This window comes from Dipodomys merriami, unplaced genomic scaffold, assembly GCF_024711535.1.
Source record: "Dipodomys merriami isolate MVZ:Mamm:240054 unplaced genomic scaffold, mDipMer1.0.p SCAF_56, whole genome shotgun sequence".
NCBI lineage: Eukaryota > Metazoa > Chordata > Mammalia > Rodentia > Heteromyidae > Dipodomys > Dipodomys merriami.
The window spans coordinates 7037876-7053201 of NW_027206135.1; the positions used below are offsets into that span (position 1 = coordinate 7037876).

The 15326-nt window shown below is 42.1% G+C and overlaps 1 protein-coding gene across 2 annotated transcripts in view; it reads right to left on the reverse strand.

Moving 5' to 3' along the window:
* Positions 1-9074, reverse strand: part of Atp1a4 (ATPase Na+/K+ transporting subunit alpha 4) — a 40141-nt gene extending 31067 nt beyond the window's left edge. For both annotated transcript variants that reach the window (XM_070000292.1, XM_070000291.1), the window contains exons 1-7: positions 8970-9074; positions 8419-8663; positions 8175-8234; positions 5421-5624; positions 4775-4888; positions 2547-2681; positions 1888-2005 (exon numbers count right to left, since the gene is read on the reverse strand). In XM_070000292.1, coding sequence (XP_069856393.1) covers positions 1888-2005; positions 2547-2681; positions 4775-4888; positions 5421-5624; positions 8175-8234; positions 8419-8604 — 817 coding nt within the window. In that variant the 5' untranslated portion in view covers positions 8605-8663; positions 8970-9074. The remainder of the gene's footprint in view (positions 1-1887; positions 2006-2546; positions 2682-4774; positions 4889-5420; positions 5625-8174; positions 8235-8418; positions 8664-8969) is intronic.
* Positions 9075-15326: the final 6252 nt, after the last annotated feature.

Below are 15326 nucleotides of genomic sequence, written 5' to 3' on the forward strand. Positions count from 1 at the left end.
ACACTTGTCTACTTGTTTGTAAACTAGTCTAAGCAAATTTACTAGTGGAAGTGAAGGGGCTGGAGGCATGGCTGAAAGTGGTAGGTCGCCGGCCTTGAAAGCATGACATCTTGAGTTCAATCCCCAGGGCTGCAAAAACAAACAAAAACAATAACAAACAAACGAACAGCAACAACTAAAAGCAGTCAAGAGCTCCTCCAGTCCAGCTCAACCCTCTTAACTACACTTTGAGTTCTTCTAGTCTTCTATTAAATCCTACTCTACCCAGAAAGACTTTTGTTTCCCAGATAGAGGGCCACTACCTACTCCTTCCCAGCCCTTTTATCTGCAGCATGTGCTTAGCCTGCTTCAGCTGGGTGCTGGTGGTTCATGCATGTAATCCTTGCTACTCAGGAGGCTGAGATTTGAGGATTGTGGTTCAAAGCTCAGGCAGAAAACCAGTGGTAGAACACTTGCCTTTAGCTGAAGAGCTGAGGGACAGTACCCAGGCCCCAGAGTTCAAGCCCCATGATTGACAAAAACAAAAACAAAACCTGCTTCAGAAGAACACATCTGAGCAAACTTCTTATTTCAACGTGGTAGCAGACGTTTAGTGTTTGGGGAGAAATCTTGCTAACTTGCTTTTTCTTTTTCTGACAAATCAAGTATTTTTTGTTTTTTATTAAGTATTTTATTTTCAGATTGAATCTTCCTTATAGTCTATTCAGCCCATGTAACTCTTGGAGGTATTTTCAAATTAAATAACTTAGTTTTAAGGAAGACTATTAGCAATCTTTTAGGGCCTTGGGAAGACTCTGGAGACAGGCATGTATGAGAATCTCTGATCCTCCTCCTTTCTTTGACTTGTGTTAATGGATATGGGGAGCATGCAATTTCCTTGAATTTTACTCTTTCATGTGTGAAAAAAGATAATATGTACCTGCTGTGCAACATTGTGAGCATCAGAAAACATTTCTAGCATTTGACATAGTACATCCAAGAAGATATCTATTTGTAGATACAAAACAAAAAAGGAGCTATTTGTAGAAACTAAAACATTTATTATTAAACATGAATAATGGTTTTCAAGTGTATTCCTTAAGTTTTCATGACTCCTTAAAGGGAGAGAGCAAAGGAGAGAATGCCATGATGATTTTTTTTTTTGGGGGGTCCGGTCGTGGGGCCTGAACTCTGGGCCTGAGCGCTATCCCTCAGCTCTTTAGCTCAAGGTTAGCGCTCTACCACTTAAGCTACAGCGTCACTTCTGGCTTTTTTTCTTTTTGCTCATGTGGTGCTGAGGAATCGAACCCAGGGCCTCATGTATGCAAGGCAAGCACTCTACCACTGAGCCACCTTCCCAGCCCCGCCATGATGATTTTTGAATCCTTTGTTACCATAGGTCAGAACTGCCTTCCTGGTTCAAGAATACTGTATATTCTAAAAGCAAAGCCCAAGTTGGATGGTCAAAGTCTGGGTGGACCTTTGATAACTCAAATTTCTAAACCCAATATCCTTTCTTACAGAAACAGAAGTTAAGACTTACCTTAGAGAAGAATGACCCAATTAGGGATAAATTATTTTCTTCTTTTCTGAGTCACTTTTCAGCACACAGCAAACTCACAGTCCATTTACTAGCTGCAATAATAGCTGACAGTGATAGACCACTTGCAGTGTATAAATCTTGTGCTAAGCTTCTTATATACATCTTGTTTAATCCCCAAAAATCTATGAGCAAAAATCTTTGTGCAAATATAGGTGTGGCCTGCATCTCGCAACAAGGGTCATAGTGCCCATGAATGATTGAAAGCTAGAATTCCAGTTCTTACTTTGGAAGACAGAGGGTCCGAAAACATTTTTTTGTTTCCATGTTTGCTTTTGAATCTATGCTACTTATGATAGAATATTCACCTTCCACACAGTTGGTGGAGAAGAAGCAGATGTTTTTGGTCTCTAGCGGGTTCTCATGAGTGAAATCAGCAGAGCGATTCTGGGGCTCGGACTCCCCAGTCAAGGATGAATTGTCCACCTGAGAAGGAAAGGAAGGAGACCACGAGGAAAAAGGCAGATTAACTTATAAAGAAAACATATATATCATTATCATCATATCCTATCATATCCTACCATCATCCTCATCATCCTCATCTATATTTCAGAAACAATGTATGCATCTTGACTCCAACTTCAAATTCATACTCATCACTTCTTAAGGTTTTGAGTAATAAGATCCTATTTTCTCTAGATAAGTCCATTTCTTTTTTTTTTTTTTTTTTTTGTCGGTCGTGGGGCTTGAACTCTGGGCCTGGGCGCTGTCCCTCAGCTCTTCAGCTTAAGGCGAGCGCTCTACCACTTGAGCTACAGCGCCACTTCCGGTTTTCTGGTGGTTTATTGGAGATAGGAGTCTCACGGTCTCTCCTGCCCAGGCTGGCTTTGAACCGCGATCCTCAGATCTCAGCCTCCTGAGTAGCTAGGATTACAGGTGTGAGCCACCAGCGCCTGGCAGATAAGTTCATTTCTAATACCACACCTTAAGACCATGCTTGAGCCCATCGGTGGATTTTTCTCCTTACCTTACACCCTTGTGCTAAGATAAGCCGGAGGTCAGCAGGGATTTGGTCTCCACCCTTCACGTCCACTATGTCTCCCACTACCACATCTCTTACATGGATTTGCATCTGTTCTCCTCCTCGAACTACCATAGCTTGCTGTAGGAAAACAGTGCAGAGTTGTTTCTAAAGCTTTCTCGTCTCCCATTCTGCTCCTGCCTTCCTATACCTGGCTTCTTCCTTGGGACTCTTATTTAAGCTGTGTCACCCACAATGATAGTCTTAAAGGGGGTGTTTGGTGGACTATGCATTCCTACCTTGATCATCTTGCCTATCCTTTGCAATGTGACTGGTGGTCTTCTAAGCAAGGGGTGGGGTCAACATCTCTACTCCTAAAACTAGACTTGGCCATGTGACTTGCTTTGGTTCCTAGGACATTAGTGAATGTGATGTAGACTTACAAAGCATTTTCATTTGGGGCTTGTCCTGTGGTTGCTAAGAACTCCTTAGCACTCCTATGTACGAGGCTGAGCTAATCTCTTTAGAAGAGAGACCAGAGGAGAAAGGACCCAGCTGTCCCAGTCATCTCAGCTGAGACCCTCGACAAGAGCATGAGATCACCTTAGCTCATCAAGCATGCTCTGGTCTGAGCATGGTCTGAGCACCAGCTCAGCCATAGACTTGAGACAAAGAATATGTTGTTCCACGTCAGTGAATGTTGAGATGGTTTGGGAAAGGGGTACGGGGCTGAGGGAGAGTGAGGAAGGGAGAGAGTCTGATTGAGGCATTGTGTGCATAGATGGACAATGAAATGCAAAAAACAAAAAGAAACACACAAATAAATAAACTTGGAATTGCCTGTCAGCAAAATGTCACTAGAAATCTCCAAGCTTCTACTTTAAAATTACCAAAATACTACCTTGCTAAAACTCTAACCCAAGGGAAAAAATTACATTGATTCTAAAAGGAAAAGACAATCCAAGGCTCAAATGCTAGAACATGATAATGCTCTTGAGAAATTGTGGAAGCTGTCATTTTACAAGTTTCCACACCTGTGCTCAGGAAACACTATCTACTAGCACATTGTTTCTATGTACCTTTAAGGTTTTTTATTTGAAAATAATCTCAACAGTTCAGAAAAGTTGTAATAATGGAAATAGAATAAGGAACACCTATATAACCTTTGTCTAATCACCTATAAAAATTTTACCTTGTTTGTTTTGTCCTTTGTTTTGCATGTATGTAGGAGGAGGTATGGGTATATTTTTATTCTTCCTGATCTATTTAAAGTTACATACATTATAATCATTGACCTTAAGTGTTTCAGTGTGCATTTCCCAAGAATCAGGACATTCTCTTCTGTAACCACAATACACAGATCAATTTTAGTAAGTTTCTCATGGACACAATACTTAAATTTACCTTTTTGTTTTTGTTGGTCACAGGGCTTGAACTCTGGGCCTGGGAGCTCTCTCTGAGCTCTTCAGCTCAAGGCGAGTGCTCTACCACTTGAACCACAGCCCACTTCCCATTTTCTGGTGGTTAATTGGAGATAAGAGTCTCACGGACTTTCCTGCCTGGGCTGGCTTTTAAAATTTATCTTTGTTGGGCTGGGAAGGTGGCTCAGTGGTAGAGTGCTTGCCTTGCATGCATGAGGCCCTGGGTTCGATTCCTCAGCACCACGTAAGCAAAAAGCAAAAAGCCAGAGGTGGCACTTTGGCTCAAGTGGTAGAGCGCTAGCCTTGAGCTGAAGAGCTGAGGGACAGCGTCCAGGCCCAGAGTTCAGGCTCCATGACCGGACCCCCCAAAAAAAATAAATTTATCTTCTATAATCTAGTTTTGTTAATTGACTCTAAAATATCTTTTGACACATATTTTCTCCTTCAGCATGGAATCAGATCTTGGACTAAGCACTATTTCTTTAGCATGCTAAAATGAAAATTTCCCACAGATGTTTATCATTTTTAATGTCATTGGAAGAGTCCGGCCTTGGATTATTCTTGGAATATTGTCATTTGGGTTGTAAATCATGTTTCCTCATTAAATTCTGGTTGTGTCTTCTAGACTAGCTACTTTTGGGTGACATTATGTCTTTCTCAGGAAAACTTTTCCTGGTACCTGCCCCCCCCCGCCCCGCCCCTCATCAACAACCTCACTCAACTCACTCATTGTAAACTATAATTCTTCAAGACCCCCAATAACTATTCGCATTCTATGCTTCCACTCACTAGATCCTCCCATATCAGTCCTACCTGTGGCAACATGTCCTTAAAGGACTCCATAATCTTGGAGCTTTTGGCCTCCTGATAATAGGAGAAGCAGCCAGTTATGATGACCACGGCAGTTAGTACGATGCCCAGGTACAGCTAGGGATGGGGAAAGGAAGGCTCATCAGGAAGGTATTTTTCTCCTCTTTGTCCTTAGCAAATGAGCTCGAAAAGAAAACAGTAAGGTAGAAGAAACTATGGGACTGAGTTGGAGGGCAGAGAAAAATCTGAAAGAGGGCTGGCACACTTGTTTCCTTGTGAATGAACCCTTAACTGTAAGTGCAGAAAAATTCCTGGTCCAAGAAGGTCTGACTCTTTCTCTTCAGAATAGCCTATTCATAGATTGGAGGCAGATAAGAAGGGGGCAAGAGGAGGGGAAATAAAGACGGGAAGTTCTGGAGAGGGGAAAGGGTTTTGATGGTCACTTGGGAAGATCATCAAGGGAGAGGACATCTCTGGGATTAATCACACCCTCTCAGAGATTTCTAGATAGAAGACTAAAGGTACCAAGATGGACTAATGACTTCCTTAGAAAGTGCAGAACTAAGGGATTTTGGCTCAGCCACTGAGCAGAAGAGTTTCAGGGTCTGAGCAGAGACTGGAATGGCCAATATTAACTAAACAGACTCACATTATCTCTGGTCTGTTCATCCTTAAAATGGTACTGGACTATATCGGCCAAGAAGCAGAGAATGGCGCCAGTCCACAGCAGGAGAGAGAAGCCACCAAACAGTTGTTTTAAGAATTTGAACCACTCTGGAGTGCTGGGGGGTGGGGTCAGTGTATTTGGTCCGTCTCGAAGGAGGATTTCTCTTGCCTTTTCTGGGCTATGGCCCTGTAGAGAGAAGAAATAGGGGTGGATGGAAAATAGCTGTGGGGAAAAAAAGATAATTACAGAAAAGAGCATCCTGACATTTTGAACCTCAGGATAGTGCCGACTAACGTCACCTTTAGAACATTAATCTGGAAGTTCTTCCTAGATAAGATAGATTTTAAATACTTTCATTATAGAAGGATCTCATTTAGTAGTCTGTTAAGAAGCTTATTATTGTTTATGGATCAATATATGATCTATTTATTGTATCCATATAATATCATTGTTTATATCTATTTTTGTGGCCAAGATTGTACTAGGTGCTGAGAATACCAACGTGAAACAAGAATAATACCTGTCTTTAATTAGGGCGAGTGAGAAAAATATAGAGAAATAATATGTGCAAGACCAATGTTGTAATGATCTGTAATATGTAATGTTACATATTAAAGTGACATCTATACTTTGTCTCTCAAACTTGGAAAACAAAAAATCAAGTAAACAAACAAATGCCTAAAGGCAGGAATGCATAAATATACAAGTTTATATGTTTTCCCTTCTAAATAGACATGATAATAGACTCTACCAATCTCCTTCAGCCATTTCCCAACCAACCCTCCGGGTAGGGGAACTCCCAAGGGATCCAAAAGACTGGTGGGGAGGCCCATAGGTCAAGGGCTATTCATAATTATAAGTCATTGTCCTTTTCTCTTTCATTCTCAAGAATATACAGTTGGTCAGGTGTGGTGGTATTCCAACATATAATCTCATACTCAGAAGGCAGAGACAAGAGGATTTCAAGTTCCAGAAGAATCTGGGCTACAGAGCAAGATCTAGGCTATACAAAACAACAACAAAATCAACTCAACCAAACAGAAAAGCCTGAGTGTATGGAAGATATTATGATTTGAATCTTAAATGAGGCGGCAGGGGGCAGCATTAGGAAGTAGGGCCTAGTTAAAGGAGTAGGTCATTTGAAGGGGGCAGTCTTGCAGGGTATATTGGGACCTTGCTTCCTTGTTCTCTCTGCCTCTCATCTGCCAGGAAGTGAGCTGCTCTGTCCTACCACATGCTCTGTTAGGATGCTCTGCCTCAACACAGGCCCATTAACAACAGAGCCAGTGACCATGGACTGAAACCTCTGAAACTGTGAACCCAAGGAAATCCTTTCTCCTTCAACAGAGCCAGTGACCATGGACTGAAACCTCTGAAACTGTGAACCCAAGGAAATCCTTTCTCCTTCAACAGAGCCAGTGACCATGGACTGAAACCTCTGAAATTGTGAACCAAAGGAAATCCTTTCTCCTTTGATACTATTACCACAGTGCTATTTGCACAGTGACAGAAAGCTACCACACAGGATTTTCTAGAGGTTGCATATCAGTAAATATAATAGAGAAAAGATATGAGACTCTTAAGTGTCTTCCTTTAAAAAAAAACAACCACTAGACATTAAAGAGCTTTGCAAAAACATGACACTTTTTGTTCTAAATATATATGTTTCAAAACATATTAATTTAAATCTTTTTTTGGAGGGGGGGTCAGTGCTGGGGATTGAATTCAGGGTCTTACACTTGTGCTTTACTGCTTTAATTTTTCATTGGTTTTTCAGATAGAGTCTTATATTTTGCCTGGGCAGCCTTAGAATTAAGATCCTCCTATTTCCACCTTCTGAGTAGCTGGGATTGCAGGCATGCACTGCTATTCCCAGCCTCCTTCCCCAAATAATAGTGATACTTATTTGTAAGAAACTTACCACTTGTTTTTTTATTCACTTTTTTATTCACATTTTACAACCCTGGGGGTTCAACATAGGACCTTGCAGATACTCTTAAGAGTAGGAACTGGGGATGAAGCTCAGTGGTAGAACATGATTAAGACCTCAAGTCAGATCTTAGCATGTATGACAAGTATGTATGATTGTAATTGTTTGTTTACTGTAGTGCTGAGAATTAAACCCAGGGCTTCTTGAATTATGCCCTTAGCTCTCTTGTTTTATTTTTATTTATTTATTTATGTTTATTTTTGCTGGTCCTGGAGCTTGAACTCGGGACCTGAGCACTGTCCTTGAGCCTCTCTGTGCTCAAGGCTAGCGCACTCTACCACTTGAGTCACAGTGTCACTTCCGGCTTTTTCTGTTTATGTGGTACTGAGGAATTGAACCCAGGATTTCATGCATGCTAGGCAAAGACTCTACCACTGAGCCACATTCCTAGCCCACTCTTGTTATTTTTAAATGGGTTAGGAACCATTTTTTAAATTCCTGAATTTTAATTTTTAATATGGTATCTGCAGATAAATTGTAGCACAAAGGAAAAAAATGTCAGGGTGTTTGGATAAATGATGAGTGTAAGAGGACTTGGGATAAAACATTTGAGAGAAACAGTTCTAAACCTTTCTTACTGCATTATATAATCCTAAACTCTCTTCAGGGTAGTTATCATTATCATGTCCTGTGGACCTAGGCTAGGCCAGGTTCAAATCCAGTGAAGCTAGGGGACTTGATTTCTCACCTTGTTTGTCGCAGCCCAAGTCAGAGCTGGAGACCTTCTACCTCCTTTCCCTACTCACCTGAGTCAGGTCCACAGAGTACTTGGCACTCAGCTCTTCCAACGTTAGTTTGTGGTCATCCTGAGGGGACAGTAGAGTCACTGATGGGGAAGTGGTGACCACAGGTCATTTGTGGGGGGGGATACAAGACAGAAGAGGACATCTAGGGCCTGCGTGATTTGTTCTCAAGGTAAGATGCTAAAAGGCTGGCAAGGTTAAGGGGAGCGTTTTGGGGGGCCATTTGTTTGGGGTGTTTTTTTTTTACCATGTCCACTTCTTTCTTTAGTTCTTCTATATCTTTCTTTTTTATTATGCTCCTATTACTTCGAAGCCCCCATGAACTTCTTGTGCTTAGATTCCATCCATGAGAAGAAGCCATTATTCGTGAATTAGCTATTGTTCGTGAAGAAGCCATTGTTCGTGAAGAAGCCATCTTTCGTGAAGAAGCCATTGTTCGTTTGTTTCCCCTAAGCCCTGTGATGATCCTTAGATTGAACTGACCCAGCTCCACTGGTGGGAAGAAAGCAGAGAGTGAGGGAGTAAGGAATGAGAGAGGATGGAGAGAAAAGAGTGGCTGGGGGCAGAAGGAGGCGTGAGGGAGGAGGAGGGCAGTGTGTTAGGGAGAGCTAGTGCCCAGCAGAAGAAAGAAAAAAGGTGGTGTGAAGGAGTCAGCCCGGGGGTGAGAAAGGTCTGAGGCAAGAAGATGGAAGGAGCTGGTTAGCCTGAGAAGAGCCCACTGAGCTTGGGAGTTAGGTAGGAGGTAGAGTGCAGAGTGGTGGTGAGGTGATGGTCGGGGAGGAGAGGAAAACCAGGTACCTTAGAGATGAAGATGCACAGCTGCTCAACAGGTCGCAAGTGCAGCAAGAGCTAGGAGGCCGGATTGAGCTTCAGGGCAGGGTGGGAGCCCCCCACCCAGCCCTAGGCCCCGTGGGTGCTGTGGCAACAGCCTAGGTCAGTTATCACAAAGGCCCATGGAAGTTCCAATCAGGAACCCATGAGTTCTTGCTTGGAACTTCCGTTGGGTTTAAGGCGGACTGAAGCAGATCCTGCCACAGACAGAGTTTGGATCTGAGGGCCAAACTAGAACAAAGGGCTGTGTGGTGCTGTGACTTCTGGAGGCTTACAGATATCCCAAATCGCTGACTTTAAGACCTTAGCAGGTTACGCGTGTGCACTTGTGTGTGCATGCCCAGCCTTTTCACTCTCGGCTAGAGCTTTATCACTTGAGCCACTTCCTACGTTTTATTGGATAGTTGGAGAAAAGAGACTTTCCCTCCCTAGGCTGGCTACAAACTCAGATCCTCGGATCCGTTGCTTAATGTGCAGCTCTTCTCAGTGAGAGTAAAAGTATATCATTCCACCATTTGTAAATGGTGGATTCTCTTTTCTGTTTACCTTTGCAGACCTCTCAGTAAGTGCTTCGACTTTAAATGCTTACAGTATATGCAAATTATTTTCTCCTTCCTGCCTGCTTCGTAAAGTGGCTATATATTTATAATATCAGTCATATATACGTATATACAGACACACACATACATATAGTTCAGTAAGGTATATTACATGAACTCCCTCCACCTTTCTCTTTTGGTGGTACTGATGTCTGCATGCAGCGTCAACCTGGCTGGCTTGTTTATCTGGCATGCTATCCCTTTAGCCATGCCTCCAGCCCTGCTTTTAGTGTTGTTTTAGAGGTGATATACAGTAAGGTTAGCTTTACACACATCAGGTAATAACTACGTTTACTTCCTTTTGCTTACTATCAACTGTTCCCTCATTTTCTCCCTTTCTCTCCCTCCCATCTCTGCCCACCAAATGAGTGGTTCACTTTCACCAATGTCCAGTGCAGCCAGCGAGCTCCACTGCTGCACTTTTTCACCCATTTTCCCACTGATTCTATGCCCTCCCCCACCTTCCATCAGATGTGCATGTGAATATACTGTATATGAGGTAAAGAATACAGTCATCAGAAAATGAAATGACAAATTAAGAAAAGGTCCTTTGTTTCCTTATCTTTGGAGTGCATTTCAGTATGTATATTATTTTATATACATATGAGGAGGTGTTTGGTTATTACAATTTGGTGATTTTCTAAGACTATATCCTCTATTGGTTTCACTGTGTGATTTGTCATGTCCCCAAGCATTTTAAATCTAACTTCCGCATATCAGGAGAACAGGTGCCGTTTGTCTGTTGATCTTGGCTTACCTCACTTAATATGATTGGTTCTGGTTCCATCCATTTCCCTGTAAATGACATTATTTTATTCTTTTAATGGCTGTGTAAAATTGCATTGTACATAGGCACCACATTTTTTTGGATCTGTTCATCTACTAGCGGGTACCTGGATTGTTTCCGTATCTTGGCTATTGTGAAAAGTGTGGCAATGAACATGGAAATGCAGGTGTCCTTGTATCCTGGTTCAGGATGTTCAGGGTAGATACCTAGGAGTGGTATGGCTGGGTTGTAGGGAAGATCTATGTTCAGTTTTCTTAAGAAACCTCCTGACTGCTTTCCAGAGTGGTTGTATTAATTTATATTCCCAGTAAGGCTCCTTTTTCTCTGATCCCTGCCAGCATTTGTTGATGTTAGAATTCAAAATATTCAGCACTGCTTTTTTGGCTGGTTATTTTGGAGATGGAACCTCAAGGACTTTTCTGTCTGGGCTGACTTAATTGAATGAAGATTCCCCAGATCTCAGCTTCCTGTATAGCTAGGATTACAGACCTGAGCCAGAGGTGCCCCACTATTTTCTCTTTCCATTGTTTGATAATTACTTAATTGCATTTTGATTGGGTATGTTTTCTGAAAAGCCTCCTCCTTCTCCTCTTCCTCCTCTTCCTCCTCCTCCTCCTCTCCTCTTCCTCCTCTTCTTCTTCCTCCTTCTCCTTCTCCTTATCTTCTTCTCCCTCCTCTTCCTTCTCCCCCTCCTCCTTTGTACTGGGGATTAAACCCCAGAATGTTTTGCTTGTTGGGCAAATGCTTTACCACCAAGCTTCATCATCTCAGCCCCCCCCAAATCCATCTTGGAGCTGATATAGTACTCCTTCCAAATCTACCAATGAAAACGTCCCTTTCCTGGCAGGGATAAAGGTTAGTCTGTTTCCTTACTAGAGGGAATTTGTCTTCTTTATTAAAAATGTATGAAGTAAAACAGTCTCAGCACTTGGGAGGTCAAGGCAAGAGAATCCGCCTTGGCTATATGGCAAGACCCTGCCTCCAAAAGAAAGGGATGACAAAAACCTGGAAATCCTCCTCTCCCTCCTCTCAGCAGCCCTAACCGTGGAGGGACTGTTGTTAATGTTTGACCTGTCCTTGTAATCTTCTCTCTATGCTTGTACAATGAGACCTAAAATGGGATACATTTTAATTTTTACATAACTGTTCGATTCTCCTTTAACTTATCAACTTGTCAGGCAAATAAAAGCTTATCATTTCAGTAGCTGCAAGTTATTTCATATTCCATATTGAGCATTGACTTGTTTATCGTTTGTATTGTTGATGGATTTATAGAATATTTTTCTATTTTTAAAATTTAACCACTAAAAGCTACCACCCAGTTAGTTGCTGGTGTGGCTCATGCCTGTAATCTTAACTACAAAGGAGGCTGAAATGTGAGGATAGCAGTTCAAAGCCAGCCCAGGTAGGAAAAGTCCTTCAGACTTTTTTTTTTTTGGTCTGGTCCTGGGGCCTGAACTCTGGGCCTGGGCGCTGTCCCTCAGCTCTTCAGCTCAAGGCTAGCGCTCTACCACTTGAGCCACCACGCCACTTCCAGCTTTTTTCTTTTTGCTTATGTGGTGCTGAGGAATCAAACCCAGTGCCTCATGCATGCAAGGCAAGCGCTCTACCACTGAGCCACCTTCCCAGCCCTCCTTCAGACTCTTAACTCCAATTAACCAGCAAAAAAAAGTCAAAAGTACAGCTGTGGCTCAAGTGGTAATCTTGAGCTGAAAAGCTCAGGGACAGCACTCAGGCCCTGAGTTCAATCCTCAGGATCAGAGAGAAAAAAAACAAGCATCACCACAGCCTTGTTACAGGTAGCTCTAGCCTCTATTTCTGTAGTATTGATTTTGGTTGCTGAGTCATGGTGTATACTCATTTAAAGGCCTAAAAGGGTTTTACCTGTCCAGGTCTGAACAACAATATGCAAGAACATCCATTCTCGATACTGGATGACCTTTGGTATTTTGTAGTTTTAGTGCACATTTCTTGGTTGTCTATGTGAGCATTTTCTCTTTTGCTTATTGGCTTTCAGGATGTTTCCTATTTGTAAGTTGTCATTCTTGTCATTTGCCCAATTTTCCATTGATTTCCTTTTTTAATTGATTTGTAGAAACCCTGTGTCATATACATTACTAACCTTTCCCTCTTTTGTCCACCAAAAGGTCATGAGAGCAAGGAGAGGATTAGAGTCAAAATTACTGGCTGGTGGTTCAGACATGTAATCTTAGCTACCTAGGAGGCTTAGATTTGAGGATCATGGTTCAAAGCCAGCCCTGGCAGAAAAATCCATGAGACTCATGCCCAATTAACCACCGGCAGTGACACTGTGGCTCAAAGTGGTAGAGCGCTAACCTTGAACAAAAAGAGATCAGGGACAGCACTCAGGCCCTGAGTACAAACCCGTTGACTACCAACACCAACAACAAATTACTGAATTCATGTATTGCATCACCTCTTGGACAATGTGTTCAACATGGGAGATTCCAGAAGCAAATTTGTGGAGAAACAATCAGTTGTAATTATTTTTGGAAGCCCTATTCTGAATTTTAGCTCAGAGATCTACCTTCTCAGAAAGACCACCTGCAGTCAAATCCAAGTATGGCCCGCTGCCCACTCCTGTGTGCATCACTTCTGTTTTTTTTTTTTTTTTTCTTTTGTCAGTGTGGGGCTTAAACTAAGGGCCTAGGCATTGTTCCTGAGCCTGTTTATACTCAAGGCGAGAGCTTTATAACTTGAGCCACAGTGCTACTTCCAGTGTTTGAGTGGTTAATTAGAGAGAAGAGTCTCATGGGAACTTTTTTGCCCAGTCTGGCTTCAAACCGAGATCTCAGATCTCTGCCTCCTGATTAGCTAGGATTACAGGCGTGAGCCACCAGTGCCCAGCTTCTTCTGGGCATTTTAAACCCTCTGAAATTACTCTATTTTTCTGTGCACTTGCTGATTGCCTCATGCTCCATGACCTCTCCTGACTTCTTCATGGCAAGAGACTGGTTCTGGCAACTGTGACCACTGCAGAGCAGCCTGTCCACAAATAGCTCTTGAATCAATGTTGAATGAATGAGTTTTAGATTTCATCTTAATGTTATAAGATTTTGATAACAAAGTCACTTTGGTCTGCAGTATTTTAAAGTCTGATTTAAGAATAATTGCCAGGTGCCAGTGACTCACACCTGTAATCCTAGCTACTCAGCAAGGAAGATCACAGTTCAAAGCCAGCCTGAGCAGGAAAGCCCATGAGATTCTTATCTCCAATAAACTATTCAGAAAAAGCTGGAAGTGGTGCTGTGGCTCAAGTAGTAGAGCACTAACCTTGAGCACAGAGAGGTTCAGTGCCAGAGCCTTGGCCCCAGGACCAGCAAAAAAAAAATCTGTTGTGGTTAAGTAGATTAATTAGTATTACTGTTATTCATTTACTTTAGTATTAATACTGAAAAAAGATTCTTGCCTAATTACTCATGACAAATACATGCACATACTATTTATTTATTTATTTATTTATGCCAATACCAGGTTTGAACTCAGGACCCTTAGCTCTCATTCAAGGCTGGTGCACATGTCCTCCATTGATCCCTAGACCTCAGCCTCTTGAGTCGCTAAGAGTACAAATATGAGCCACTAGTGCCTGGCTAACAAAATGTTTTTATTTACTCTTGTCTCTTTACTTTGCATTTTTATGTTTTGTTTTTTTTTTGGACATGCCTTGAGACATGCCTCTAACCCTCTTGGAGTTGTACCTGATTTTGTTACCAGTTTTCATCCGAATCCACTGGGGAATGGGGCGATTTTGCTTTTGTTTCTTGGCCAGAAGCCACTTGATTCTGAAAGTCTTGTGAGAAGACATGATGAGAAGCTCTGGAAGGCACAGTAACCATGATGGCAAACAAAAGCTGAAGAGAGCGCCTTGGCTGTTTTTAAGATAGGGTCTCATATTATTCTCCTACTTTCGCTTCCCTATGTCACTGGGGATGACAGGCATGCAGCACCGTGCCCGCCATTTTGCTTCTCTTACAGGGAAAGTCTCATGAAGTCGCTGAACTTCTTTTAGCCTAGACTGGCCTCAGACTATGATACCTCCCTGCTGCCATCTCTGCCTCCCAGGAGCTGGGAGTACAAGCTGTGCCACCACACCCAGCTATATTCTCTGAGGAATCTGGAAAACATCCTCATTGGATTTTATGGAGCCAAGGATGTTTTTGAAAGTCTCATTTTGAATCAAATGTTTTCCTCTGACATTGATCTAATCACTTCCTATTTTATACTGCATTCTTAACATTTTGAGTAATTAGCTTATCATCTATCTCTGAAATATCACATTTCCTGTTCTGTAGATAAAACCATGGGAAATGGCATGGCACGACTTTCTAATATCAATCACATCTCATCTCTTTAAGAAGACCAACTAACAAATAATTGAGTCTTTTTGCATTTTTTTCCTTAACTCTGACATATTTCTTTGGTTCCAATCCTATAGGTCTTCCCAGCTCCTACTGCTTGAATGGTCACTGACCATAATTCCTGGCTTCCTGCACAGACCCACATTTTGCTAAGCTTTGGGCTGATCGGTTCTGTGCTGTCTGCAGGCTTCTGTACCTGCAGATTACCTGGAGCTGGCCCTGGAGCTAGACTGGGCCTACATTTCAGTCTTGCTTCTGACTACCTTAGAGACTCTGGACGCATAATTTAACCTTCCTGAATCTCCATATCCTCATTTTTGAGTTGGAGATAGTTACAGGCTCCATAATTCTGGAGGATTCTTTCAGTCATCCAACAAATCTTATTGTCTAATGTGTGCCTCATTAGACATATGTCTTTATATTTATGTTTTATTTTATTTTAGCTGGTACCAGTGTTTGAACTCAGGCCTTCTACTTGCTAGGCAGATACTCTACCTCTTGAGCCATATTTCTAGCCTCCTGGTTTTTTTGGTTTTTTTTTTTGCCAGTTCTGGGGCTT